Source organism: Cyprinus carpio, chromosome A14, assembly GCF_018340385.1.
Source record: "Cyprinus carpio isolate SPL01 chromosome A14, ASM1834038v1, whole genome shotgun sequence".
NCBI lineage: Eukaryota > Metazoa > Chordata > Actinopteri > Cypriniformes > Cyprinidae > Cyprinus > Cyprinus carpio.
In genome coordinates, this window is record NC_056585.1 from 27,081,852 (window position 1) to 27,109,568 (window position 27,717).

Here is a 27,717-nt window from a genome sequence, read left to right on the forward strand (position 1 = left end):
GCACGATAAGAGTGTGGGTGGAAACCGCAGCCTGCTACAGCTGCTGTGTTTATCTCAAACCTGATGAACGCTGCAGACCAACATCCTCGGGGGGAAGGAGGGAATCAAGACTTTATATAATTTGTGTGCATTAGCATACTGAAGCATATTCAAGAATGTAGATAGTGGGGTTGAAATATCTACAGTAGATCAAGTGTACTGCTCAGGAGTCTATTTATATACTTAGAAGTTAAATGCAAATATAACTAGCTTGTTTTGGCACATCGCCATTGTGTCTCCTAATACAAAGTCGCCTTATTCCCTAGGTTTGCGCGGACGTCAACACTAGCTATCGTTTTTGGCATCAGCCTGTTTCCTTTGGAATTCTTTTGATGTGCATGGATGCAAATATTGTCATATTCATTATGAACTGTTTATTTAGCCATTTTTTAACAATTAGTGCTGAATATTCCAAAGCTGAAGGGGATATAAACAGCTGTCAAGATGATTTTTCAGAGGTAAAGTGAGCATTTTTATGTTTTCGGCAATCATTTTAAACAGTTTTCATGCAATTAGGGAAATAAATGTGGCATGGTGCTGTTTCGGTCGCGTAGAAATATTCCAAAGCTGTGCCTGAGTCATTTGTGCTGCGAGGCAATTACATATTACAGCATCAAAGTGACACATTAAAAGCACTGGAAACGTGGACTTTGATATGTTACTATAATATGTTATTAAGCTTAAGTGAAAAACAATAGTTTTTTTAAGAGAGGGTTCCACATAAGAGCTTTCTTGCATGTCACGGCTCTTATCTGTAAATTAGCCCAATAAAAGAGCAATCAAAGTCTGTCTGAGCAGTGCACTTTCCTTTCATTTACTCTAATCGGAGAGACATTTTCCTTCAAATTTCAGTGTACTACATCATATATTAAACAGCCAACAGGTACAATTAACACTAATAATTTGACAGCATCTAGCTTTTCTGTTAAAATTCAAACTTTAGGAAAGGGACAGCAAAGAAGATCTAACCATCCTGCCCTGTTACCATCTGCAGCTATCATTTTTTTGGTGGTAATGGAGCTGTATATATTTGACAGATGATTCACCTTTACAAAGGTGAGCTAGTTCATGGTTTACGGACACCAGTGATGCCCCTGGCTGGAGCGGTTTGCCTTTGACTGAAAAACAGCAAATACAGTAAGATGCATTTTCATCCTGATTCTCCACAATAATGTGACTTGTGTGACACAGATGTGTTTCCTCTGGTCTTCTGAAAGGTGTTTGTTCATTACACATTTCCTGTTAGTCACACATATGGTGTTCACGTTTTAATAACTTTAATGCATTCATAATGCATTACACTGGCCAAATAAATAAATAAATAGAAAATAAATAAATAATATTGCATTAGATGGGTGCAAATCACCTAAAATGCAACATATTTCTATTAAGGTCCGATGTTCTGGAACATATTAGCCTTACTGGTCAAATCAAAAGGAAGCCATACATTTCTTTACATTAGGATGTCTTCCTTTCACTGGGAAAAAATCTGCTGTAATAAAGGAGAAAGAAAAAAAAGGCTAAAGCCTCAATCACTGGGTCACGAATGCAATTAAAATCCCAAGCGCTAAACTGGAATTCTGCCCATCATTTGGCCCAACTCATATCAGAAGAGCGATGCACCTAAATATAAATCCCGAAGGGCTTGAAAAACAGACAAAGAAAGAATTTCAACTATGTTCAGAACAATTTACTGCATAGAAATCATACAAAATACAGGCAATCAGGCACAACAAGCACCAACAACAAAGAATCACAACACAACAACAACAATCACATGTTCAAAACCCACGAAATAAATCAACTAATTAACTACAATAAGAATAAAAAAAATGTCTGTCAAATGTAAAACATAAATAAAAAGCAAAAATGTTATTAAACTATATATAAAGGTTAAAAACAAACAAACAGTCATCATAAAAACTTCCATTTTCTTACAGAAATGTGTACATCCATGTCAAACTGGCAACTGAATATATAAAAGTTGATCAACATGTCAGTTATAAATGAAAAAAGTAAGTTAAATTAAAGTTTGACATTGGTCACATTTTTGAAAGTAAAATAAAATGATATTATACATGTTATTAACATTCAAAATCATCAAAAGTTGTCTGAGGTCCACTTATGACTTTTGCATGGTTTTTACATTCAAAAACATCAAAATCAATAAGTAATAAGCTATTTTCTACCATGGTTTTGAGGCCGGCTCCAGAAACGCTGGTTTTTATGGGCATGCTGCATTGAAGACTTGGAAGTAAACGCCCACTGCTGTGATTGGATAATAGTTTTGCATAGCAAACTAACTTTCTGTTTTCTCTGTTTGACAAGCTGCGCCCTTCATAGCCTTCTGTGTCTTACGTACACATAATCAGGACGTATCAAGCGATCTCTAACAAAGCAATAGTGACACACAGTATGACACAGTATTTTTCACTCTAACAAGTGTGCTGCGCCATTCCTGTCAGATACGATACAGACGCACAGCATTGCTTTTTAATCTCAGACTGTCTGCAAATCCAGCATTGACCTGTTTCTTGTTTACAAAGGAATCTGCGGTGAAATGAAGCGAACAAACACTCATTGTTTTATTCAAATGAGCTGAAACTTAAATAAAATAAAGTTCAATCATTTATTACTAATATTTGAATCCGAAGGAAAGTTATGCAACGACATATGTGAGGTTTCCAAAGTATTAAAACTAATATTATTTGCGGATGATACAAACTTATTTTGTTCTGGTGACAATCTGAAACAACTTTTGGATACAATGGAAAAAGAAATGGTACTGGTAAAAAATTGGTTTGATTTGAATAAACTAACATTAAATATAAGTAAAACAAAATTTATTGTGTTTGGTAATCGTTTACCGAACACAATAAGTAAATTAATGATTAATGAAATTGAAATAGAAAGGGTGTCGGCAATTAAATTTCTTGGGGTGATGATTGGCAATGACTTTAATTGGAAGCCCCATCCTATACTAAGAACAAGATTTCAAAGTCAATTGCAATATTATATAAAGTTAAAGACTTATTAAATGAAAAATCATTATATACCTTGTATTGCTCCCTAGTGCTTCCATACATTACTTATTGTGTGGAAGTATGGGGAAATACATATAAAACAAATACCAATTCAATATTTATGCTACAAAAGAGAGCCATATGAATAGTAAAGAAAACCAACTATAGGGAACCAACAAACTCCCTATTTATTGAACTAAAGGCCCTAAAGTTTAAAGAATTAGTAGAACTAAAAACATTACAAATTATGTACAAAGCAAACAATCATCAATTTGCCAGAAAGTATCCAAGGGTTGTTTAAAGAAAGAGAATGTCAACATGATTTAAGGGGAAACTTGTATGTTTAAAAAGAACCAAGTGAGGACCAATGCAAAATACCATTGTATTTCAGTTAAAGGTGTAATTCTATGGAACAGCTTTCAAGGGGAATTAAAAAATATGTGGGTCACTTAGCAAGTTAAAGAAGCTATTTAAGAATAAAACACTGAAACTATATGAAACTATTTAAAGAGTGATAAATGAAAGCGGCTTTTTGTTGTATTTTGGATTGTGGAACTGTATTGATTGGCAAAAATAATGTTATTGTAGTCTAGTTATACTAGTTTGTCAACAGTATATTGATGTAAAACAACATTTTTTTTTTCTTATTTTTTATATTTGTTTATTTATTAAAAGATGAGATGTTTTAAAAAGGGTAGGCATTATAAGCAAGAGCTTCAGCCTACACCTGTTGAGACTAATGTAAATATTTTGTTGTACATTAGCTCAATTGTGTTGAACCTAAGTTGTCCGTCTGAAATAAAACTAAAGTTCTTCCACAACCAGCCACTGCACAATATTTTGCGATCTTTGACGGCATGTTTATTGCTTGGTTGCTCGATCTGGTTTAGCACCACTTAAGTTAATCTATGCCATGTTAGAATGAGTGGGTGGGGCTACAGAATGTTCTTCTGTGGAGGCGGAGTTTAACCTATCTATAACATCATACATAGGCACAGTCCAGGATCTAGTGTTCGCTGGGCCTGGTGTCAATAAAAACTTTTATTTCAGTAACAAGGACGTTTTCAGTTCTGAAACTTACAGGATATTCTTTCAGTACGATGACCTCTTATATATCAAAGGCTCAAGTAAAAGCTGATTTCTCAATTCATGACCCCTTTCATGACTATTAACAAGGTTAATAATTAATGGGAATAAATATAAATCATAAAACACACTACATTTACAAAATATCTTCATAATCATTATAAAGATTTGATTCAAATTATCCAAAAGAAACTATTTTACATGTGGTGAATGAAGTTCAAGTTTGCGGCGAATTGTACATACAACAAATTTGTTTTTATGAGTGTGGTCCATTTCCAAGTAAGTATATCAAAACAAGCAATATTCATAGATTCCCCTTTACACCTGTATTGTTCTATGCTTGCACAGCGTCATGCACAGACTCTGATCAGAGGCGCCGGTGCTGCTGCTTGCAGTTTGTCACAATTATTTTTTTATGATTTTTTAAAGTTTAACAAAAATTCTCATAAAGTCATTATCAAGTAATGTGGTTTGAAACTGATTTAATTTAGAATATTCGTTTTTAAGTCAAAGTCAATAATTTTCTTCATTTATTAGAAATCTGTAAATTTGCAAGTGCAGTCACGTAACTCAAGAGCTCCACCTTTAATCTTTACAATTTGATTTATTTGCAATTGATTTAAGATTTGTTTCGGCATATCACTTGCAATATCACTTGCATATCGGCCGGGAAAAAAATCTCAACGCAGGAAAACCCTGATTGTCTTATAAATGTATTACATTCAGCAACAGAGCATTGTAATGATTAGCATTATCTTGGTCTAGGAGCTAACATCGAACCAGGTCTGTCATAACACTGAAAGACGGAAATCCAAAATAGATTAAATTACATGTGCTTTATTTCATTGGAAAACAGCAGCTTGCTATTCTTAGTCCTGGTTGTTGAGAAGCATTGTGGAATCATTAACTATTCAAATGCAGAAAGATATGATTTAAATTTTTTAGTGACAGACAATTAGAAGTGTGTTGGGCCAATCAGTTTTCGGGGGGGCAAGTGCACCCATGCCCCTCCCATCTTCACTCTTTAGGACTTGGGGACACTGTGTTCCAGTTCACAATGCTGGTTTCCACGAGGAGGTTTTCACTGGAGATGTAAAGGGTCTTGTGGTGAGAGTCAGTGAAGAGTTAGTTTTAAGGGTTGCATTTTGTCAGGCAGAGTTGCAGTTTTGTGCCAATTGGTGTTTTGGCCATTTTAAAACCAGGAAGATTTAACTCATATTCCAAAAGGCAAATTAATTGACTGAATAAAATTTTGTTTTTGTGAACTTTTAGAACTAACGAGTGAAGCTCCTATAATGAGGCTTTAAGAGAGACTTTTTTCTTCAGTATAACAGTAAAGAAGATTTTTAGCTTAAAATGTGGTCCTTGGTGATTCATAAAATGCAAGTCAGCGGCTGCCTGTTTTTGAGAGTAAAAAAGCATATCAAGGAGCAAAAAATTTACATCCGTGGCTCCTGATGATATATTTAGGTCTTATGAAGTGAAATGATCGGTCTGTGCAAGAAACTGAACATTATCACCTGTAATCCAGAGCCTCAGACAAACAGTCCAGAGTGGTGCCCGGTTCATTAACGAGACTTTCTTTTGAACCGGTTCTTTTTAGTTAACTAGTTGAGGTCGTAGTTCACAGCTCGAGCAGAACAGATCTACAGGTTACTCAACCAAAACTCACTTACAGACGCCTGACAGTCACTCTGACTGGAAATGAGCAGAAATACCAGCATATCTGATGCTGTGCTCCAGTTCCTCCAACAGTCACTGAACTGAGGAAACGGTTCGACTCGGACTGAAGGCCGATGAGCCGCTGATATTCACATGAACCGAACACTTGAATGAAGGGCGAAATTAAGGTTTTTATGGTTTCTCTTTGTTTATGCTGAGTTCACGAAGAATAGTTTATTCATTTTATATGCTTTAGACACATAAAACATCCACATTTCACATCATTATTAGGTGCTTTAATAATTCAATTGCATATATGTGACATCATTGCACGATTACATAAATGAACTAGTGAATTGAACCAGTTCATTGAAATGAATTCCCCTGTTGCCCAAGGCTCTGGGTTACAGGTAATAATGTTGTAAATAATGTTCAGTTTCTTGCACAGAGCGATCATTTCTTTTTATAAGACCTCAATATATCGTCAGGAGCCACTAGTTTTGTGTTCCTTGATATGCATTTTTAATTCTTAAGTCTTGTATTTTATGAATCACCAAGGACCACAGTTTCAGCTAAAAATCTTCTTTACTGTTTTGCTAAAGAAATAAAATCCCCTACATCTGAATGGACTGAGGGTGAGTAAATTTAATGTGAAGGCAAAGAAGCACTAAATTAATTGCAGGCCTTCAAACATGCAACAGAATAATGCAAAACAAATCTAAAATTTGTAATCGTCATGCTTGTGTTATATGACACAGGCAGTTCAATGAGACCTCCAGATTCATTATGGTGACTGATTGATGCAGGCATTTCACCTTCAGCACCCCTCACCTCACAGCCAACATGAGTCCTGCAACTCTTCACACAAAACCAATTAACTAGGTGTGAAGTTGAACTCTCTCGCCTCTGGCATCTCCATTATTTAAGTATAAGGCAATAGCAAAATGGCCATTTATAATAAAGCAACAGAGCTGTGAGAGCAGCAGGCTGTGCTATGTGCATTCGGCTTACAGTCAACCTCACTGAATTCGTAATATATTAGTGTGAAAGACAAAGTTCTTTTTAAGTTGCCAGAACCGTTCGCACAGTCACCGAGGTGAAAGACTGTCAAAAATAATTTAGTTACACAGAAGTTACACTTCTGTTCAAAAGTTTGGGGTCGGCAAGTTTATTCATTTATTTATTTATTTTTAAAGAAGTTTCTTATGCTCAACAAGGCTGCATTTATTTGACCAAACATACAGCAATATTGTGAAATATTATGACAATTTAAAATGACTGTTTCTATCATAATTTTATTTTTGTGATGCTAAGCTGAATTTTCAGCAAAATTACTGCAGTCTTCAGTGTCACACAATCCTTCAGAAATCATTCTAATTTGCAGAATGGCTGCTCAATAAACATTTAAATTATCAACAATGTCAAGAACCATTTTGTTGCCTGATAAGAGATTTCTCTTCTCTGATGACAGCAAAAAAAAAATAAAAAATTTGTACTAATAGCTTTAACAGAAATGTTCTGCTTTTAAATTTTCTTGGTAAAGTGAATCAACAAATATTTTTAATTGGTTTTATATCAGACTGATATCAACCAGTAAACAGTCAAGTAGACATGAATTGCCTTCACAACCCATTTTTTCCGAATTTATAATATAATTGTATGGCAGGACTTCAGGATTTATCCATCCGGAATTGATTAAAAGGAGTAAAATGGATCAAAGATCGCATAAATAGATGTTTTCAAAATGGATTTTGAAGAAATTTTGATTAAATATTACTATGATATTATTTTTATGCGCAATAACACAAACCGGAATGTTCACAGTACGTGCAATAAATATAACTCAGATTTCAGACCTTAATGTGCAACAGCATTCAGTCTGTGCTGTCAGACTGGCATTCAGTTTAGCTGCCATTACCTTATGAGAAAGCACTAAAAAGCACTCCCGGATCGGCGGTCCTTGATTGTGGAAAAGAGGAAGTCATCAGTCAACTCTGTTGCTGTGCGCTGGGCTAGATAAGAGGAACGTGGAAGAAAAACTCTACTGTAAATGAAGCACTCTGCCCCCATACAGCTGCAGCTGGACTGTGTGGTGTAAAGCGGCCACCTGTGGGGAGGGCAGAGCTGTGTGATTCAACACAAGCCAGCCGACCGGCACGGTCATCACGGTCATACACTTTATTTGACATCAAGGTGTATGCTGTGCCTCCAAGCTTTCTTACTCGTTTTGCTAATAAACGTTCTATGCTTCTTATTTATTTGGTTATATATTATGCACGTTTACTTAGGTATACAAAACTGGAAATAGGCTATTTAAACTTTATGTAAGTTATTTGTTATTTTATATTAGGCATAGCCTGCCCTATAGCATGGTGCATTTTTATTTGTTTTGTTAATAAAATTAATATGTTTTATATATAGGCTAAAGTTATATTTTTTTGTTGCATTCAAGCAATTGATGCCAAACTGTCGCTAATTCGAATTGCACACAGCGCATTTACAAGCTATTTAAAAGTGAAGGAAAGCGAGGAAAAGAGAGAACGCTGATACTGGTATTACCAGTGTCGTCACACGTCGATTAACCGGTGGGAAAATTTCCTCACCGTCACAACCCTAATAAACATTTGGGCTATTTATACCCTCTAGTATCAGACTAAACCCTATACTTTCCACTTGGCTCACAAAACCCATCTGAAGCAGCATCAGGCTCATCTTAAAGCTTCATCTCTCACAACTTGATAAAAGGTTTGAAATCTAAACTTCCTGTCATTTAGAAAGCAGCGCAAACAAGAAGTGAAACGTGATGCGACCAGCAGACGTTTCCACCTGTCCGTGACAGAATAAATGCCAAAGAACTGGGGAAGAAAGCTCTTATTATTGAGAAGCAGCCTCTCGTGGGGACACTGACAGCCTTATCAGGTGTGCAGAAGAGATCTTGCCAACAAATCCTTTCTCTGCCGTGAGATGTACACTCTGCCTGTGAATGAGAAGCTTAAAGGGTCTCTGATGGTATATCAAGCAGACAGAACTTCCATCAGCAGAATGCATATCAACTCACCTACAGCTCGAGCAGATCTGTAGTCCTTGAACATCATGTGTTAAGCAGACGCTCAATCTCTCGGTGACGGCACCCTGTTAAGAAGACAATACAGGCTTAGCTGCATTTGGACGTTAAGGTGACTGAGATATCCCTTTGAAACAGCCTAGTGAGCATAGATCCACAGATGGCTTTCCATCAGCATAGTAAACGTCTTGGAGAAGGCAATGTAAATTTAGCAAGAAACAAATATCCAAATAATTCCAAAACATCCATAATGCACAACAGTTTAATAGTCGAAGTCGCCTGGGATCATCTGATTCAAGAACAGCCGGAGTCCAGAATTGACAGCGGATGAACTGAGCTTATTCACCGGGCCTGAAACTGCATTTTGCATTTTTATTAAAATATATTTTTGTCCCTTGTGACAATGGAATTATCTAGCTGCTTTTTCTTGCATATTTGTGACCGCGCAGGTCACTGTGTCACTCAAATAATGGCCAGTCTCAGTCTCTCAGTGAAACAGCTCTTGTCATCATAACTGTGAGGAAGCATTATAATTTTTTTGCCATAATTTTTTTTTGCGTTGGTATCTTAATGTGACAGGCATTGCACAATGTGTGTTGCCAAATGGTGTTCTGGAGTTCTTTTAGCATCTGGGACTGTATACACAAAATCTAATTATTCATTAAAATTATTCTTAATCTTAACTGCTATTTTTTATAACAACAACAAAAAAAAAAACAATGACGTTTTGTATTCCCTAAACATTTTTAAAGAATATTCTTAACTTGTTTCTTAAGACAAAACTTTAGAAGAATCTGAAATCTTGAAAAGAATGGTTTTAAAAACCATTGTAAAAAAAACTTCTCATAAAGTTAGCATAACCTTCAACTTATCTTGTATTCTTAAATGCAGTGCTGGTAGAAACTGATCACATGTATTCTTGATTACGTAATCAGATTCCAAAAATTAAGTACTTTTAATTTAGATTATAATACATTTTAAAATACTCATAATCAGATTACAGTTACTTTTTTATTGATTCAATATTATTCACACAATAGCAATAAATGATTCATAATTTATGGATTCTCACTAATTCTTCTTTTTCATCTTTTAAATTTCCCTTTCTGAAATACTGTAGCTTACTGCTTATATACATTCAGAAAGTCTTCCAGTTTCACACAGAGATCAGTCACTAATCAGGTGGCTTTAATTACACAGCATTTGACCACTGGATTTACAAAAATCATTTCAGTTTGATTAAGTGTGTTCAGAACATTTCAACACTGCATCAACTACTGATCAACACATTCATTTTTATTTGATTTATCACTCAGTGGGTTAACCATGTATTACTATGTTTTTGGAAGGCTTTTGTCTTTAAACACATTAAAATGCATAAATTCACATTATCTTTATTTACATTTATTATTTATTTATTTATTTATTTATTTATTTTTTGTCATACGAACTTCTTTCACCTAATATTTATTTGAAGATTTTAAGGTAATAGGTTAATAATTAAGCAACACATTTGCATGCTCTGGGTTCTCTGACAGTCACATGACATGCAGGAAAACAAATAAATGCTTTATCTTTTTTTAGTAAGCGTTTTATTTCCACTTGTTTTAAAATGGTTTATTTTAATTTTTTATTTTTATGATTTAATTAATTGTTAGTGTTTCATTAAACTCACGGACCCCAGTTTAGGAAACCCTGATGCATTGTAATATTTAATGCAATTCATGTTTAACAACAAATGAAATATATTTTTATTCTCTCTGCATTTTTATATCAATATGGAACACGATTTTTATATATTTTTTAATCAATGTGATAAATGAGTTTGGTAATCTATAAGTAGTCTGATTATGTAACATGTAATGGATTACGTTACTGACTATAATTTCTGTCATGTCATTTGGAATCAGTAACAGAATATAATTTGTAAATAATCTGCCCAGCTCTGCCTAAAGGTAAGATGTTTATTTAATTTATTGGGTTGTTTCAAATATTAAGCCTTGCAACATAACACTAACTACATGTAATACATATCATAAGTGCTCAGGAGCACTCTGAAGTGACGCCACTGATCGATAACATACATTCACATTTACATTTAATCATTTAGCAGATGCTTTTATCCAAAGTGACTTACAAATGAGGACAACAGAAGCAATCACACCAACAAAAGAGCAACTTATGTAAGTGCTGTATACTCATCAATCATGATTTTTCACAATGTGACTTTTTGTTGAATCAGTAACAACTCTACAATAAAGTCAAAAAGCGATTTTTTATTTTATAATTAAATTATAATTTTTCGCAGTATTATAAAAACGTCCATGCACACACAGATATAGGACACATTCAGAGTACAAAGCTAGTGTGTAAATTAATAAAACAAGCTGCTCCATCTTAAACAGGCTAAACTCCCGTCAGGCCATTTGTTTAAAAATTGCTTGCGTGCCATTTTTGATTATTACGTAAACTGCAGACTGTTTTATCAAGTTGATCTTCGGCCAAAACCACCATACAATCAGACAAGACCAAAGCCTGTCACTTTCATCTTAACAAAAGATGTTCTAAAGAAAATAAGAGAGAACTTCCTAAATTTTTCAAGAAGTGCACTTTGTTCTTTTTAAAGGATTTTTACGAATCTGGCTCCCTGGTGGTAAATGACACACAGAAGTAAATTGTCATAAGGCACATAAAACCAAACTGATCTGTATGTTTTCCAATAGCACAAACAACTTACTGTACATCCACAAATGTCAGATTCAAACCATGTTAAGTTAAAGGCAAACTAACTTGCTGAAGGCTTGGAGAGTGTAAATTCTGACCTTGTGCTACACTTATACTTAAACTATGAATTAAAATGCATAAAGGACATAAGATATTAACATTATGCATCTTTTTGTGTTTCAAAACTGCAATCACACATCCAGGTTTCATTCAGATCTATAATTGAAACGTCAGAAATCATGAATGCCCTCTTTCATCACTTTGGTCTGTGAATGCTTTGATTCACAGATTCATAGAGAGAGCACCGTTCTGGAAACATATTATATTATGAAATCAAGAGTCAGCCAATAACACAATCAAAAAAAACGACCTTGTCTAGACAGGAATGAGCATTCAGTGGCTGTTTTCATGTCCTGTGGTCAGTACAGAAGCGAGTGAGTTTTGAGAGAGTCTTCTTTAAATAGCAGTATATCCAAGATCCACCTGTCCCTTCCTCTTTGACCCTTTTCCCACAACACGCTAATGACCTCTAACCTCTTGACATCTGTCCAAGTCATCATTTGCCCCCGAGTCTCTGGCTGGCCAGACCTAAATGACACTGCTTTTATTAGAAATAGCCAATTTGAGCTGAACAAACAGCACCAGAAAAACAAAAACAGATGAGAATATGTACATGGAATAATATAAATAATACATAAAAAATAAACAGGCTGCAGCACACATTCAACTGCAAAATATTCAAGACATGTTTTAATCAATATATTAAAAAACTGGATTATCTACTAATATGTCAATACAATAAATTAGAGGTTGATTGATACTGGATTTTGCTGATATGATAATGATGTGTTTAAAGAAAGTGTTTATTTATGATTTAATGCTATATCAGCACCAATGGCTATATTCATTGATTACAATATCATTTCATTACAAAACACAACCAACATAATAAAATATACAAATATACATAACATAATAATAATGATAACAGCAACAGTAAATATAACAAAAATAATTCCTAAAATTATTCCAGGTGAAACCTTTTTAAAAATGCCCATTAATATATTTTCTGAATAAAAATGATGTCTAATATAATTTAAAAATGAAAATTCTAATAAAATATGTTTTACACACAAGAAATCCTTGCATAAATTAAAACTAGCTTATGAATAAGTGAGCCTTGAATGGCCGGTTCAACATCTTGTATACAACCTGGTCATATCTATTTTCAAAATAATAACAATAATTAAGTCCATGATTTAGTACTGGGTTCACCTAATAATGTTTGTGTTTAAAGAAAGGAAATAGAGAAAGGAATAAAAAATATTATTGCACAAATACTAAATGTCTATATACTGTGAATATATTAAATAATGTTCTTAGTCTTTCCTTCGTATGACAAGAAGCTACAAGATTTTACACTGAATTAAAATCCAAATTTATCGCGTAACCAAAATAGATTTTATGCATAATGTGGGACTTAATTATAAACAAGCCTGAATACATTAGGACTTTCCAATGTCTCTGCTTTATCACACCCAGCTGCTCATTCAAAAAGATGCAATTTAACAGCCATCCACAGCACATTACAATAAAAAAATTAATAAAAAAATCAAATTCATCAATAGTAGATCAGAGCAATCGCTTGGCATAATTGCACAGTATTCACTGAAACCACAAGCTTGTAGAATGTGCAACAGCACAGCGATTTGACTTTAAACGTGCAGCGCAACCATTTATTTCATTACATCACAGGCTTTTGAAGTGTTATAATCATTAGGCCATATTGCAAAATTCAAGACTTTTTAAAATGATAATTAAGACTGTTTTATGGATTATCAAAAATGTAGGGCAGAGACTCGGTTCTGAGTGTTGGTTGTTGACTGGATGTTTTTCATTCACATTAAAATCATTTCAATTAGAACTACAGAGTTTCTCTCTGCACATACTTACATTGTCATTCACTCCCAAAAAGAGCCGCTCACTGAGGCTAGTATTTCTGACCCACATGTAAACTGGTCAAACAAGACTGGCATGAACTTACAGTCACAAAACCATCTGTAAGAGTCAGGTATGATGCACACCTTCTAGGGTGCCTGGCGTTTTCAGCTGGTTAAAAAAGCTTTGTAGAACACACAGCCTAAAAATGAAACACATGCATGGATGAACTGTTCACAGCAAGATCTAAAATGTGCATTTAAAGAAGTAGATAGGGCATATTTCCATGCCAGTAAAAAAAAAAAAAAAAAAAAAAAAAACTCGCTAATTAAAACTTGATCATTAGTGAACAGAGCCACAAATGTTACATTCCCATTCATTTGGCTAAGTGTAGTGGAAGTCTAGTTGAAATTGCTTACAGCACCTTTATCGGTGCTTTAATAAATCTGTGCATTTGATATTGTGGCTAAGTGTAGTCAAGTGTGAAAAAAAAAGTGGGTACGGTTGAGTCTTTAGTCTGAGGTTGAGCCTGGAGGGAGAGGAACGTGAATGGTTGCAGCAGTCACAACTGACAGAAAAACATTAGCAAAAAATCCTTCCTCATGATGAACACCACTATATAACGTCTATTCCTCAAACTCGACTGTAGCTTGCAGGGCTGTTAGCAACGTGTTTGAACCTATGAGGCATATAAGACTGCATTTGGGCAAAATGGACATTAAAAATGCATTTGAATTCATCCGAGGTTAGATTTCAGTTAGTGGCCCAATGAAAATGATTCAGTAATGGCACTGGCCAGCATGAAACAGACATCATCTTCCCTCCCATCAAGCAGAAGATGCATTTCAAATAAGAGTATATTTAGTCAACAAGACTGGAATTGCTGGAAGAAATGAGACATAACATATATTGACCCACGTACAGTACTATTGCATAGGGAAAACAATAAATACACAATAATTTCACATGCCATCTACTGTGGAACAGAAGCTGGGGTTTCTACTTACAGATTTGCCCAGGTTCTTGTTATGGATGCACTAATGATCCCACAATGGCTGTGTCTCAAAAAAAAAAAAAAAGGCGAATCATTAGCGCATTTCATGGCCAATGATTTCCAAAAGTGCTGTCTAGCTAGGCTTAGCAAGTTTTGAGACGTCACTTAAGTCAAAGTGAGACATTTATTATTAAAAAATAAATAAATAAAAATAACACCATAATAGAACACTGAGGGAACCATCAACATTAAACTAACGTATTGCAGTTTTATTTTAACCCCTTATTCTGATTGAGAACAATGCAAGTGCCCACAAACACTCACAAAACAAAACAAAACAAAACAGAAAACTGATGTTTATGTAGAGTAGGATTTTGCACCAATGAAATTTCACTATGGGTGGGGCTCCCCAGTGCAATACAATGCAAAGCAAAATAAATAAATAAATAAATAAATAAATAAATAAAAATATCTATATAGTTGAATTTGTTTATGCTCATTATTTTTTTTTTTACACACAATACAAACTAGATGTGCTGTTCATCATAGTATCACAAAATTAAGATAGAATATTTAACAATTCATAGGGATTAAAAAAGTAAAAAGCTGAAACACTTAAGAGGACAGTTAAACCAAATATGACATTTTAGTCATCATTTACTCACCCTCAAGTTTTTCCAAACCTGTATTAGTTTCTTGCTTCAGCTGAACATAGAAGATATTTTGTAGAATATTGGTAGCCAAACAGATGTTGGTGCATATTGACATCCATAACATAACAATACTATGGAAGTCAATGGAGACCAGAAACGGTTTGGTTACTAGCATTCTAAAAAAATATCTTTTTTTTTTTTTTTTTTTTGGTATTCAGCAGAAACAGTTGAGAATCAAGGCTGCTTTATTTCAGAAAAGTAACAGTAACATTCCAAAGAAAGAAAAAAAGAAATTAGAGCAATTTATGACTCAAGAGGAATGACAGTTAATTTTACAATGATTACTTTTCTAAAATGAGATGAAGTATACAGCCAACAAAATGTGTTTTCCAAACGGTAGCAACCGTAGTTGACTGTAGGCAAGAGGAAGAGTACTGTATGTGATTTCACTCTTCTATATGATTTGTCACTTCCCACATATGGTATATAATAAAAAATTATAATAAAAACACAGAAATTGACTGCAGTCTGAGTGGGTTTGATTCATGCACTGATAATTGTCATGTTGTTCATGATACGATGATGCACTGCTACCGCTATGAATACACAAACACTTTCCCCTCCATTTTTAGAAGCAAGAAAACTGATTAGTTGTCTGAATAGATAAATGACTTATTATTCCCAGCAATACAGCTCATTTGAGATCAGGTTTTCTGGACATGACAAGGGAACATCTCTACATATAATGTTTACTAATTCACCAGCTCAACGCAATACACATAAAGTACAGAGATAAAAAAATAAGCTATTAAATCTATCACTTGTAAATGTCTAAAAAGTGACAGTTCCCATCTTCTTCAACTGAACGCTCCCTATCTGCAGTGCCAAGACAGAAAATGCAGAGAAGTTGAACTTTGGGCCAAGTCTGTTAAATGCTCGTTCTCTCAGTGCTGCAGAAATCCTGGCTCGGGAGACAATCTCCTGTTCTCCACCGAGAGAGGCAAATTATCATACTAGACATTCAGGGTCTGAGAAGACACCATAAAATGTGGGCCAGACGTACCAAATGCTGCATAAAGACCAACCCTCAAATGCCTGCTTGGTCTCCAGAACTGAAGAGAACAGACATCTGAGGCTTTTACTGTAAGGCTGGAAGCTTTTTCAATGACTTTTCCTCTGTAATGTGAAGAAAAGACAGCTTTTAGATTCTCGCAAACATTCATTTCAGGAAAGTATTGCTGGAAGTAATGTCTTCTAAGTGGTGCTTGCATTTGTGTTTTATGGGATAGGCTTACAATGGTATGAGAACGAATTAAGTGGCTTTCAAATTGCAAGCATCAAAAAGGATCAGAAAGAACTGCAGGCTAAAATGAGTGAAAGAGTGGTGTTTACAGTGGAATTCTGGGATTTTTAAGGATTGGTTCACCCAAGAATGAAAACAGTGTCATTATTTCCTCACCCTCATGTCCTTCCAAACCAGTTAGAATTTTATTTCTTCCTTGCAACACAAAAAAAGGGAGATTCTGAAGAATGGCCAAATCTCTGTTATCCATTCTACAAAATAATTCAATGCCAAAGGGCTATAAAGTTGCATAAAAGAAGACAAACAAAAAGCTTGCATGCAATTCCAAGTCTTCTGATGCCACATGAAGGCGTTCACAGAAAAGCTTTCCCTTTAGATCTGAAAGCTACACCACAGGGAAGATGATCAATAACTTAAAGGGATAGTTCAGCAGGGCTGGGGAAGGTTACTTTGATAAGTAATGCATTGCATTACTTCATAAAAATCTTAAAAGTAACTAATTGTGTTACTCAGTTACTTTTTATGAAAACTAATGCATTACATAACTTTTGTGTTACTTTTTGTTACCTTGGCTGGGCTTTCTTATTTATTTTAAAGGACGAAAAACCCAAAATTGATATTTCTGGAAACTGTGAAGGCCCTTTCACACCAAAAGTGAAATGAATAAGCCTCAGGCTGAAGGACGTGCCTCTGCACTTACTCTTGATTTCTCTCAACATGGGGACAGGGTCAGTGAATAAATGGGAAAACAAAGTAACTGTTACTTACTTGAAAAAGTAAAAAAAACGGCATACTAGTACAAGTGGCTAAGCCACGCAAACATTGTCATGATATTGAGAGGGGATCCCGGTTAACAGCACACACTTCTGACTAACGTTTGGAGAACTTCTAGAATTATTAATAACACACAACTAATTCTTTCAGTAGGAAAATAAACCAACTGTTAATGGCCTTTAACAGAAACGCTGACGATGAACTCAAAGAGGAGAAAATACTAATCAAATGGAGTATACTTTGTTCGACTGAGCGCCTATGCTAGCATGCATGTACAAAAATTAAGTATTCTTTGGGATTAAATGATGACAGAGTTTTCATTTTTAGGAGGACTATCCCTTTAAATTTCGATTGGGTTCTCACAAAAGCTGATGTTTGGCTTTAGAAGACTTGGAATCAAGTGCGCGAGTCATATTTAAAGCCCATTTTTATGGTGATTTTTTTTCCCTTTGCAGCTTGAAAGTCACTGTATAGTTTGTTGTGTGGAAAACAGTGGCCAGGACGTTCTTCAAAATAGGTTTTTTGCCATTCTTCAAACTATGAAACATTTTTTTGGTGTGATTTTTTCACGGTGGACCTCCTGATGAACACGGCCTTATCAGACAGAGTCAACGGAGCACCGTCAGGAGATGAGGAGATTACCAATCAGCCCATCTAACGTGATTCATCTCCACCACGACAAAACAACCACCAGATCCACCGCTACAACCACTGCCTGTGAAGATCAGCTAACCTACAGCAGAATTCAAACAAAAACATTTGACATTATAATGTTTAATGTTCTGAATAAAATGGCCCTATTCAAACATAACATGGTAGTTAGGTATACGAGGTGCAATTCTTTATATTGCATTTGAAAAAAATAAAAAATAAAACATGAATGAATGCTACATTGGTGAAAAGTGCTTTGCCTCCGGAGCAAATCATTATAATGATGAGCATTATTTTAACAGAATTGGTGCTTGATTCTCTGCAGCATTTGTTACCATAGGAAACAACCCTCGGCCTGGCCTCTGATGTGAAAGTGCCTCCAAAACGGCCTTTTTATCTGCAGTTATTATCCTCATATGTCACTGTCATAGAAACAACACAGCGCAGTGACAGAAAGGGCACGCGGCGTATCAGAATATTGTTTAGAGTGCCGATTATCACCTGCAATGTGCTTTCCAACTGTGTGGAAGGAAAGACATCTCTAGAGACTGGCCTGATCTCAACACATACAGTTCAGAGCCAATATTCAGCATTCAAGTGAGGAACTTGGGTCTACGATTATCATAATTCATCTAACTTTGCATTAAATTAAAGGAAAATCTGAAGCTGCACCCCTTTCTAAAAATAACCACAAATATTGTAAAGTGGGTTTTGCAGATATGATCCTTTCGATTCAAGATAGAAAGACAAAAAGCAATCTTAATACACTTTACAAAATATTGAGCTCTTGTTACATTATAGTCCTCTACGTCCGCTGCGTTCTCAAAACTCTGGCAATTTTCCTATTTAGCACCTAAACTCTGTTAATACGTAGAATATCAAAAGCAACTGCGGGTGGCAGATCCTTTCCTATTTAGCGCCTAAACTCTGGAATAACCTACCTAATATTATTCGGGAGGCAGACGCACTCTTGCAGTTTAAATCTAGATTAAAGACCCATCTCTTTAACCTGGCTTACACATAACACACTAATACACTTCTAATATCCAAATCTGTTAAAGGATTTTTAGGCCTCATTAATTAGGTAAACCGGAACCAGGAACACTTCCCATAACACCCAATGTACTTGCTACATCGTTAGAAGAATGGCATCTACGCTAATATTAGTCTGTTTCTCTCTTATTCCGAGGTCACCGTAGCCACCAGATCCAGTCTGTATCCAGATCAGAGGGTCACTGCAGTCACCCGGATCCAGTACGTATCCAGCCCAGATGGTGGTTCAGCACCTAGAAAGGACCTCTACAGCCCTGAAAGACACCGGAGACCTGGACAACTAGATGAGCCCCAGAGACAGGTCCCCTGTAAAGACCTTGTCTCAGACGACCACCGGGACAAGACCACAGGAAACAGATGAGTCCTCTGCAAAATCTGACTTTGCTGCAGCCTGGAATTGAACTGCTGGTTTCGTCTGGTCAGATGAGAACTGGCCCCCCGACTGAGCCTGGTTTCTCCCAAGGTTTTTTTCTCTACATTCTGTCACTGATGGAGTTTTGGTTCCTTGCCGCTGTCGCCTCTGGCTTGCTTAGTTGGGGACACTTCATTTACAGCGATATCGTTGACTTGATTGCAAATGATTGCACAGATACTATTTAAACTGAACTGACTCACTGCTCACAAGCACCCCTTTCTGCAAAGCATGTACTGGTGTAAACAGCACAGTGAACTACTACAAAATAGTTTATGAGGCTATATGTGAAATGTGGACTCATAAGAGGCCTGAACCCTGGTTAGAGACCAACAGCCACGTTTTGAAAGATATCTTTATTAGTTCGTAAAACAAAAACTACAAGCATCCACACTGACAGCGGTCAGTAAAAACGCTCACTGTGGAGTTTTGTTTTTTTAAGATGATGAACACGAGCAAGCACAACAAGCATAACAATCTTCAGGAGCTGTAAAGAATGTGATGATCAGTCCGGCCACAACCATAAAGTCAGCGCCATTTGTGCTGTTAAATGGGTTTTGTTCTGTGTCTCTATTAAAAGAACAAATATTAGCCAATTAACATGACAACAAAACAGGATGAAGAGCCACATGAAAATAAAGCTCATGGTGAAGAGGGAGATATTCAGCCTGCAGTAAAATGACGCCTGAGACTACAGCAGTCATAAAAGATAATGGTATGACTGTAACGGCAGCGCAAACTAAATAAAACTAATTAGGATATTAGAACATGTTGAAGTAAATCTGGATTGAAAAACTAATTTAGAGGGAATGATTGCTAAGTTTGTATTGGTTGATACTGCCATTCAAATGTTGGGGATCAGTAAGATTATAAATGCAAATATAAAATATAATAAAATATAATTTAATTCCTGTTATCAAAGCTGTATTTTCAGCATCATTACTCCAGTGTTTATCCTTCAGAAATCAAATATGAAATCTTTAGAAAATCTTAACCATCACTTTATCATCAAAGAAATAATTTAATAAAAAATTAATTAAAAAAAAACTTATAACAAAATTTTAAAAAAAAAAAAGCTGTTTTTGACATTACAAAAAATAAATAAATTAATAAATAAAAAATTACTGTTTTGAATAAATGCTGTTCTATTTAACTTTTTATTCATCAAAGAATCCTGAAAGGTCCAAAACATAAAGCAGCTCAGCTGTTTTTGACACTGATAATAATCAGAAATGTTTCTTGAGCAGCAAATCGGCATATTAGTATGATTTCTGAAAGATCATGTGACACTGAAGACTGGCGTAATGATGCTGAAAATACAGCTTTGATCACAGCAATATCACACTTGTAGCAGTGCAATATAGCTGTGTATCGGAACACTGTGATTAATACACACACACAAACACACACACACACACACACACACATATATATATAATACTTAAAAAGGATCAAAATTTGCAGCCAGTAGGTTCTGCAAATGCCGTTTAAAATAAATAAATAAATAAATAAATAAATAAATAAATAAATAAACTATTTTTGAAGCAATCCTTTTCAATGAATCGAATCGGAAACCACAACATTGGTCAAGTCACCAGTTCTGCCACTCGGACAGTAAATGGTCTCTGTATTAGCCTCTATCTTCCTTTGAACTGCGGTCAATTGAATCCAGCCTCAACCCTGTGGGACTCCAGACGTGTTGATGATATCTGGTTTCCTGAGTGATGGCGCTTGTGCCGTGACATGCTTCACGTAAAGGCCCCGCCACACGGGACACGGCTCTATAAAAGCCATTTTAGGAAACATTAGCACTCGATGGTGGGTAACTAGCAAATCAATTATCCCCTGGCCTCCAAAACTAGCCGGGGCATCTGTTCGCTTTCATCTGTTAGGAGGGTCAAGACTGGGCAGGACTGAAAGACTGATCATGTGGAAGAAAGCACTGGAAAAATATATACAGTATATTGTTAGATTTAACAGCATCTATTACATTATTTTTGTTTAAAGTGTTAAATGAAGGTTATCTGAATGTAAAAATAAACCTGCAATTACATAGCCAAAAACAAACAAGTTTCTTCTGCTCACCAAAGCTGCATTTACTTAATCAAAAATACAGTAAAATCAGTTATCCTCTGAAATATTATTACGATTCAAAACAGCTGTTTTCTATGTGAATATATTGTCAAATAGAATTTATTCCTGTGATCAAAGCTGAATCTTCAGCATCATCACTCCAGTCTTCAGTGTTACATGATCCTTCAGAAATCATTCTAACGCTGCACAAGAAAGATTTATGATTGTTATCAATGTTTTTGTGAAAATGGAATACAATTTCAGGATTCTTTACTCAATAGAAAGTTCAGATAAACAGTGTTTATTTTAAATAGACATTATTCAGTCTTTACTGTCACTTTTGGTCAATTTCTGCAAGTATCCATGCTGAATAAAAGTATTAATAATAAAAAAAAAAAAACATAATTAAATAATACGATAAGTAATAACCCCTCACTTCTGAATAATAGTGTATATTAAAAATCAATCAATAAATAAATGTGCATTCCGATATTTAAGTTTTCGTTTCAGTGAGAGATCTTAAGACTGGCGAATGGAGAACCAGCTTCCTCTAGATGTGACGGGGTTATGAATATCCAGGCAGAAAGCCAAAGGTGCTTCATTTTACAGCTCTGGCCACATGTTGGGCAGGAAAATGTGTCGATATGGAGAAATCATTCACAGCTGTCTCTGGTGGCTCATCTGCGGATTTTGGCAGGTTGAGAACCTGGCAACAATCTAACTGCAATGAAGAAAATAATATATCTCAATCGAAGCTGGACAAGAAAACAAACTTGAAAATCACACCGGGGTACACTTCAGTGTGGAGCAATCGATCAAACGAACCACCAGACCCAAATTATGCATGCTGAACTTTAAAAGCGGCAAGAAAAATAAACCTGCATCTCTCAGTAGTTTGATGTTCAATGCAAAGCAGAAACTCACAGAAAAGAAATCTCAAATGAATATAGGTAGGCTAACTGTGAGGCAAAGTTAAAGTTCTCACCCCTGACCGGTTTCATGACACCTCTATATTCAGTTCTCTCTCCACCATTTACCCCATAGCTGTCCTTCCCGTGTCTTCAGAGAGCAGAGCGTTTGCTTGAATCTCGCCATTAATAATTCATTGTTTTTGGCGGACACAGTGAATACCAATTCCTTCATATTGCAGGGCACCACCATCAATGCTGATTGTGGCACCTAAGGTCATTAACTTCATCCCGGGTGACGTGCCTACGAATGTAAATGACCGGCGAAGGCTGCTGACCTGTTAGCCGGTCCATCTAAACCTCTGCTAGCCAGATGAGGGGCAGAGGGAAATTACATTGCGCACTTCTTCCATTTATTATTCGTTTTACTCCTTCGCTCTGTGAAAAACATGAATTATGGCTTTCGCCTCTGTAAAAAGGAAACATTCACGAGGTGCATTCATGATGGCCCTGTTCCCCGCAAGGTGCCATGGCAACGAGGAACACTGAAATTATTACCTGAAATAGCAGTGCAATAAATTAAATCAAATATTCCCCAATGGGCTGGACGTCTAGGGCATAACAATAACACTGCTGAAAGATATAAGTTGCCTGAAATCTGAAGCTTTTTGCAGGTTAAATACCGCTAGAACATTAACCTCCGTTGCAATTTATATCCCTCCAGCTGTGCGGACGTTCCCTCAGGAATCAAGCCAGACAGCAGGTGCTACGAGCTGCCTAACTTTAGGAAGGTCACAGAAACAGCTTGGCCGTGCTTTGAAACGTACGTTCACAGAGTGAACTTTAAACATGATGCATTTGCTGTCGCTAGTAAAATAGCTCACCCCCCCAAAAAAATAAAAAAATAAAAAAAAAAGGAAAGAAAAAGAAAAAAAATATTCACTTTCAGGCCATCCAAGAATCATAATCAGAATCATAATCAGAAAGAGCTTTATTGCCAGGTGTGTTTAAACATAGGAGGGATTTGTTTTGGTGACAGAAGCTTCCACAGAACAAGACAAGACACAGACAATAAAAATAATAAAAATAACAATATACAAAAATATATACAAAAAAAAATACACAACGTAGACAATAGATGGTATTTGTGTATACAGGTGTTATGTACAAATGCAAGGAAATGTAAAAAGAGGTATGTGTGTTAAATATATCAATGTATAGATAGTGTTGTGTATTGGCAAACATGTTTATTGCCAAATTAACATGAGATGGATTTCCTGAGGGAAGAAACTGTTCTTATGTCTATGCCTGTGAGGGGTCCAGGATGATTTTGCCAGCTCTTTTACTCACTCTGGATGAGTGCAACTAGATCAGCAATTTCTGCCCACTATTGTCCCATAACACTGCAACTAAGTTAATTTCCTGCGGGAAAAAAACACTCAAGTGAAAAATAAGAAATAAATAAAAACCAAAAATGAAAGCAGGCACTGAAGAGTTTGACCTCTTTGCCGGAGATCTCCTTTCTAAAATATAAAAGCAATTATATATTTTCATATACTGTGTAAAGACAAAAGATAGAAGATTTATGTTTGTTTATGCATGCATACATGTTTATTTATTTATTGCATATCTGTCGTTATTAGAATAGAATAGAATAGAATACTGTGTGATTTTATGATTTCTGACCATTGCAGAATGAAATGACAAATTTGCCAAAGTATGCCATTCTTCTTCTTCTTAATAATAATAATAATTAATAATTAACTAGTAATAATAATAATAATGGCAATGTCAGAAAGAAAGTGGCCACTGCATCTTAAGTATCATAATATTTGGATCTTCTGCTACTTAACATCCAAGACAACAGATGAGCGCAAGATCAACAGACAAAGACACTAAATCAGCCTACTGTGCTCTGGAGAACTCTTAAGCAAGGACTCATCTCCTGATGGACAAAATTGCCTCATATCCAGTAAAAAAAACGTTCCCAATCCCCCTGCAGACCAAAAGCGGAGACTGATAACGAGATCTGAACAGTGAGAGAGAGAAAAAGAAAAAAAAAGAAGCTGATTGGGAACTGAAGAAGTCTTTTCAAGGATCTGCACATTATTCGCGCTCACACCTCTGTATAATAAAATAATACCTCCCTTTTTATTCATGAAGAGAGTCTGGCTGACCCAGATATTTTCCGGATGTCTGTGCCTTAAGGGGACTGTCATGGTTGGGCTAACACAGAGCCAAATCACTGTCCAAGATGCAAAAAGCACAACCGTTCCAAAATATTGCTGTCAAGAAACATAACAAAACATTCAAATTTAGCAAGACCAAACCCGCAGAGACGGACTTGCGCTTTCTTCAGGGGACTGAAATAAAGAGTCCAATTACATTACCAATGCAGCGAATAATAAACGTTCTTTCACTAGATGTGAGCCATGTGCAGAGCAGGGAAGATTACTTATAAATTGTAGTCTGTTACTGATTACAAATTACATGACAAAACATTTTAGTTAGTAACGTAATCTAGGTTACTAACTTTAGGTTACGTATTCGGATTACTGTGTAGATTACGTTTTACTTAACTTGTTTTAAACTTACCATTAAATGTACCACACTGAAATACAGCACATTTCATTTTCTGATGTAAACATGAAATGCATGAAAAATTACATTGCACCAGGGTTTTCCAAACAAGAAATGCAAATTAAATGGAATTGAATCGATCAGTGGGTTTTATTGAGTTGATAAAAACCTAATTATTTAAATCATAAAAATGTAAATACATTTTAAAAATAAAAACAAAACAACTGAACACTAAAAATAGAAATATTTGTTTACCCGCATGTATATGGGACATTTTTATCGATATCAAAGAACTGCAAACATGCAAATGCCTTGATAAATTATTAAAATTGTAATTTTCTCAGGGATGAAGGGGTTTGGCTGAAAAAAAAGTTTAGGAATCCATGCATTATTTGAACAAACATGAATAATAAACACGAAAACAGCAATGACATTACACATCCAGAGTTATCAAAGCTTAATGATATGACAGCAGAATTTTTAGAAATCAATCTTTAAAAGAGAAAAAAAAGATGAATTAGGGAAAAATCAATAAACTATGAATAATTTGGTGCCATTGTGTGAATAATATGTAATCATGCAATTCATAAAATGTAACTTTAATCTGATAATGCAGTTTAAAATGTAACTACGAGTACTTAATTTTTGGTATCTGCTCTACGGAATCCAGATTACATTAGCCAGCACTGTCCGTGTGTCAACATCAGCATAGGTGGAAAACTGCAGTATCAAAAGGCCAAGCACCTCAGCTTCCTCCCCGTGTCCTGTCTTAGCTGTAGGCTGTCAGGGCCGGCAGTGTCTGGGCACCTCATCTTGCTGAGGAACGTGCTCGACTCTACTGTCTTCATTGGCAGGATGATGGAGAGAGGGCCTGCCTCCCAAGATAAACAACTCCTCTGTAGTCTGTGATGCTCTCCTGGCCCTCTCTTTGCTGCTGGCATCCACACAGGCTGCTCCCAGCGTGATCGGCAGCCAGTGCTCTGCTGGGAAGCGCCAGACACCCTCATTCACAAACACTGGCACAGCGAGTGGGTGGAGACTTAGGCACATATGATAGGCTTGATTTATGTTGCTCAATCATTAGCTCTCACCGGGAGCATCTGCTTTGTCGCTGTTAATACCCTTTACAAGGCCTGCCTCCCAAATATATCCACAAACAACGAATCTAGACAATATATTGGTACCATATTGGTTACTTGCAGATATCAGACTTTTGTTTGTTTGTTGGTATCGGCCAGTTTTGTACATGTACTCATGCTCATTTTCTCTATTTTTATGTATAGATTACATCAAGTAGTAGCACTCACCTAAAGTTTATCTTTAAAAACACTTATAATTTTACAACATTTAACAATGTAATCTTTAGTAGACTGAACAATTTTTTTCCTTCAAAGATATTGATCATGGGACAATATTACTTTTTTTTTCTTCTTATAAATGGATAAGAAATCTTGCAAATAGGGATGAACAATATTGAATTTTTGCCGATATCTGATATGCCGATATTTTTCAACTAATTTTGGCTGATAGCCGATGCCAATATATTTCCTTTTTTTGGAAACAACACCAAGCCTCTCCTGTGCAGAAATTATAAACAAATTATTTTTTAATTTTGGTTAGTTTTTAACAAAAACGTATTTGTTAAAATTAAATAAACAACTGATAAATTAAATAAACACACTGCTGATGTGATCTAATCGCTAGCAAACCCTGAGCGCGTGTGTGTTAATCCTCTTACTTTATAATTTTTAATATCTGCCGATGCCGATATTTGCATTTTAAGCCATTATCGGCTGATTCTGATATCAGTCCGATCATATCGTGCATCCCTACTTGCGTACCCCAAACCTTGTTTTTCATGGATGAACTCACTTGTAGCATTTAAAACTATTATTTTTAATTATACATTTTTTTATTGTTAATTTGGAAAATAAAAATAAAAAGAAATTGGAAAAAACATTAAAATCAACGAACCACTAATGAAATCTGCTCCATTTCTTCCTGCTGAACATTCACTCAGAAATGTGCTCTGGAAGTACAGTGAGTTGCAGATGTTGTTCATAACTTCAATAAGTGCACAGTATCTTTGAAAAAATGCTTTGCTACTTGAAACAACCTACAGACTGTGCTCCAATTTTGTCATTCACACATCTGTTATAGCAATAGTAACAACTTCAAAGTGAGATTCAGGTATACAACAGGCACGGCAATCAATTAATGGTGACTACACTGAGAGTTTAGCACAGACAAACTGACAACTCATCAGTAGCCACCAAACTGTATCATCCAACACTGTCAAGCAATTATCACATTCAGGTGCTGAAGCTTTATGAAGAAAGCCTACAGTATTCTTAGACCAGTTCTGTACAGATGAATGGGTCTGGACTAGTCAGAATCTCCTGAATAATTTAGCGAGAACTTCTGAGACATAGAAGTGGGAACAGTGAGACATTTCTGGCGACTGAAAAACGTCATGCAAACTAACTCAGTAGAGCCACATGACACACTCAGCACCCTTCCTGTGGACTACTTTCTCCGGCTTTCATTGGAGTTACTGAGACTCCCGGCAACCTCTGCAGCGTGGCGGGATCAGTGAGCTGAGTTTGCAGATTAGACCACCTGCCTCAACAATCCTGCCATCCTATTTATACCCCTGACAATAAATTACTGCTGGCGAGCCGTAGCCGGCTCTAAAAGAGCGTACGAGCCGTGAGAAAAAGACAAGCACTAATGGACGCAGTGGTGACCTTATTCTTATTTCGCTTTAAATGAGCAATAGT

General features: G+C 35.8%; 1 protein-coding gene across 2 annotated transcripts in view; it reads right to left on the minus strand.

Annotated features, from left to right (window-relative positions):
* The window catches only part of LOC109054353 (ecto-NOX disulfide-thiol exchanger 2-like), a 217,260-nt gene that overhangs the window by 164,486 nt on the left and 25,057 nt on the right, over positions 1 to 27,717 (minus strand). For both annotated transcript variants that reach the window (XM_042770421.1, XM_042770420.1), the window contains exon 2: positions 8,869 to 8,942. In XM_042770421.1, the coding sequence (XP_042626355.1) occupies positions 8,869 to 8,905 (37 nt within the window). In that variant the 5' untranslated portion in view covers positions 8,906 to 8,942. The remainder of the gene's footprint in view (positions 1 to 8,868; positions 8,943 to 27,717) is intronic.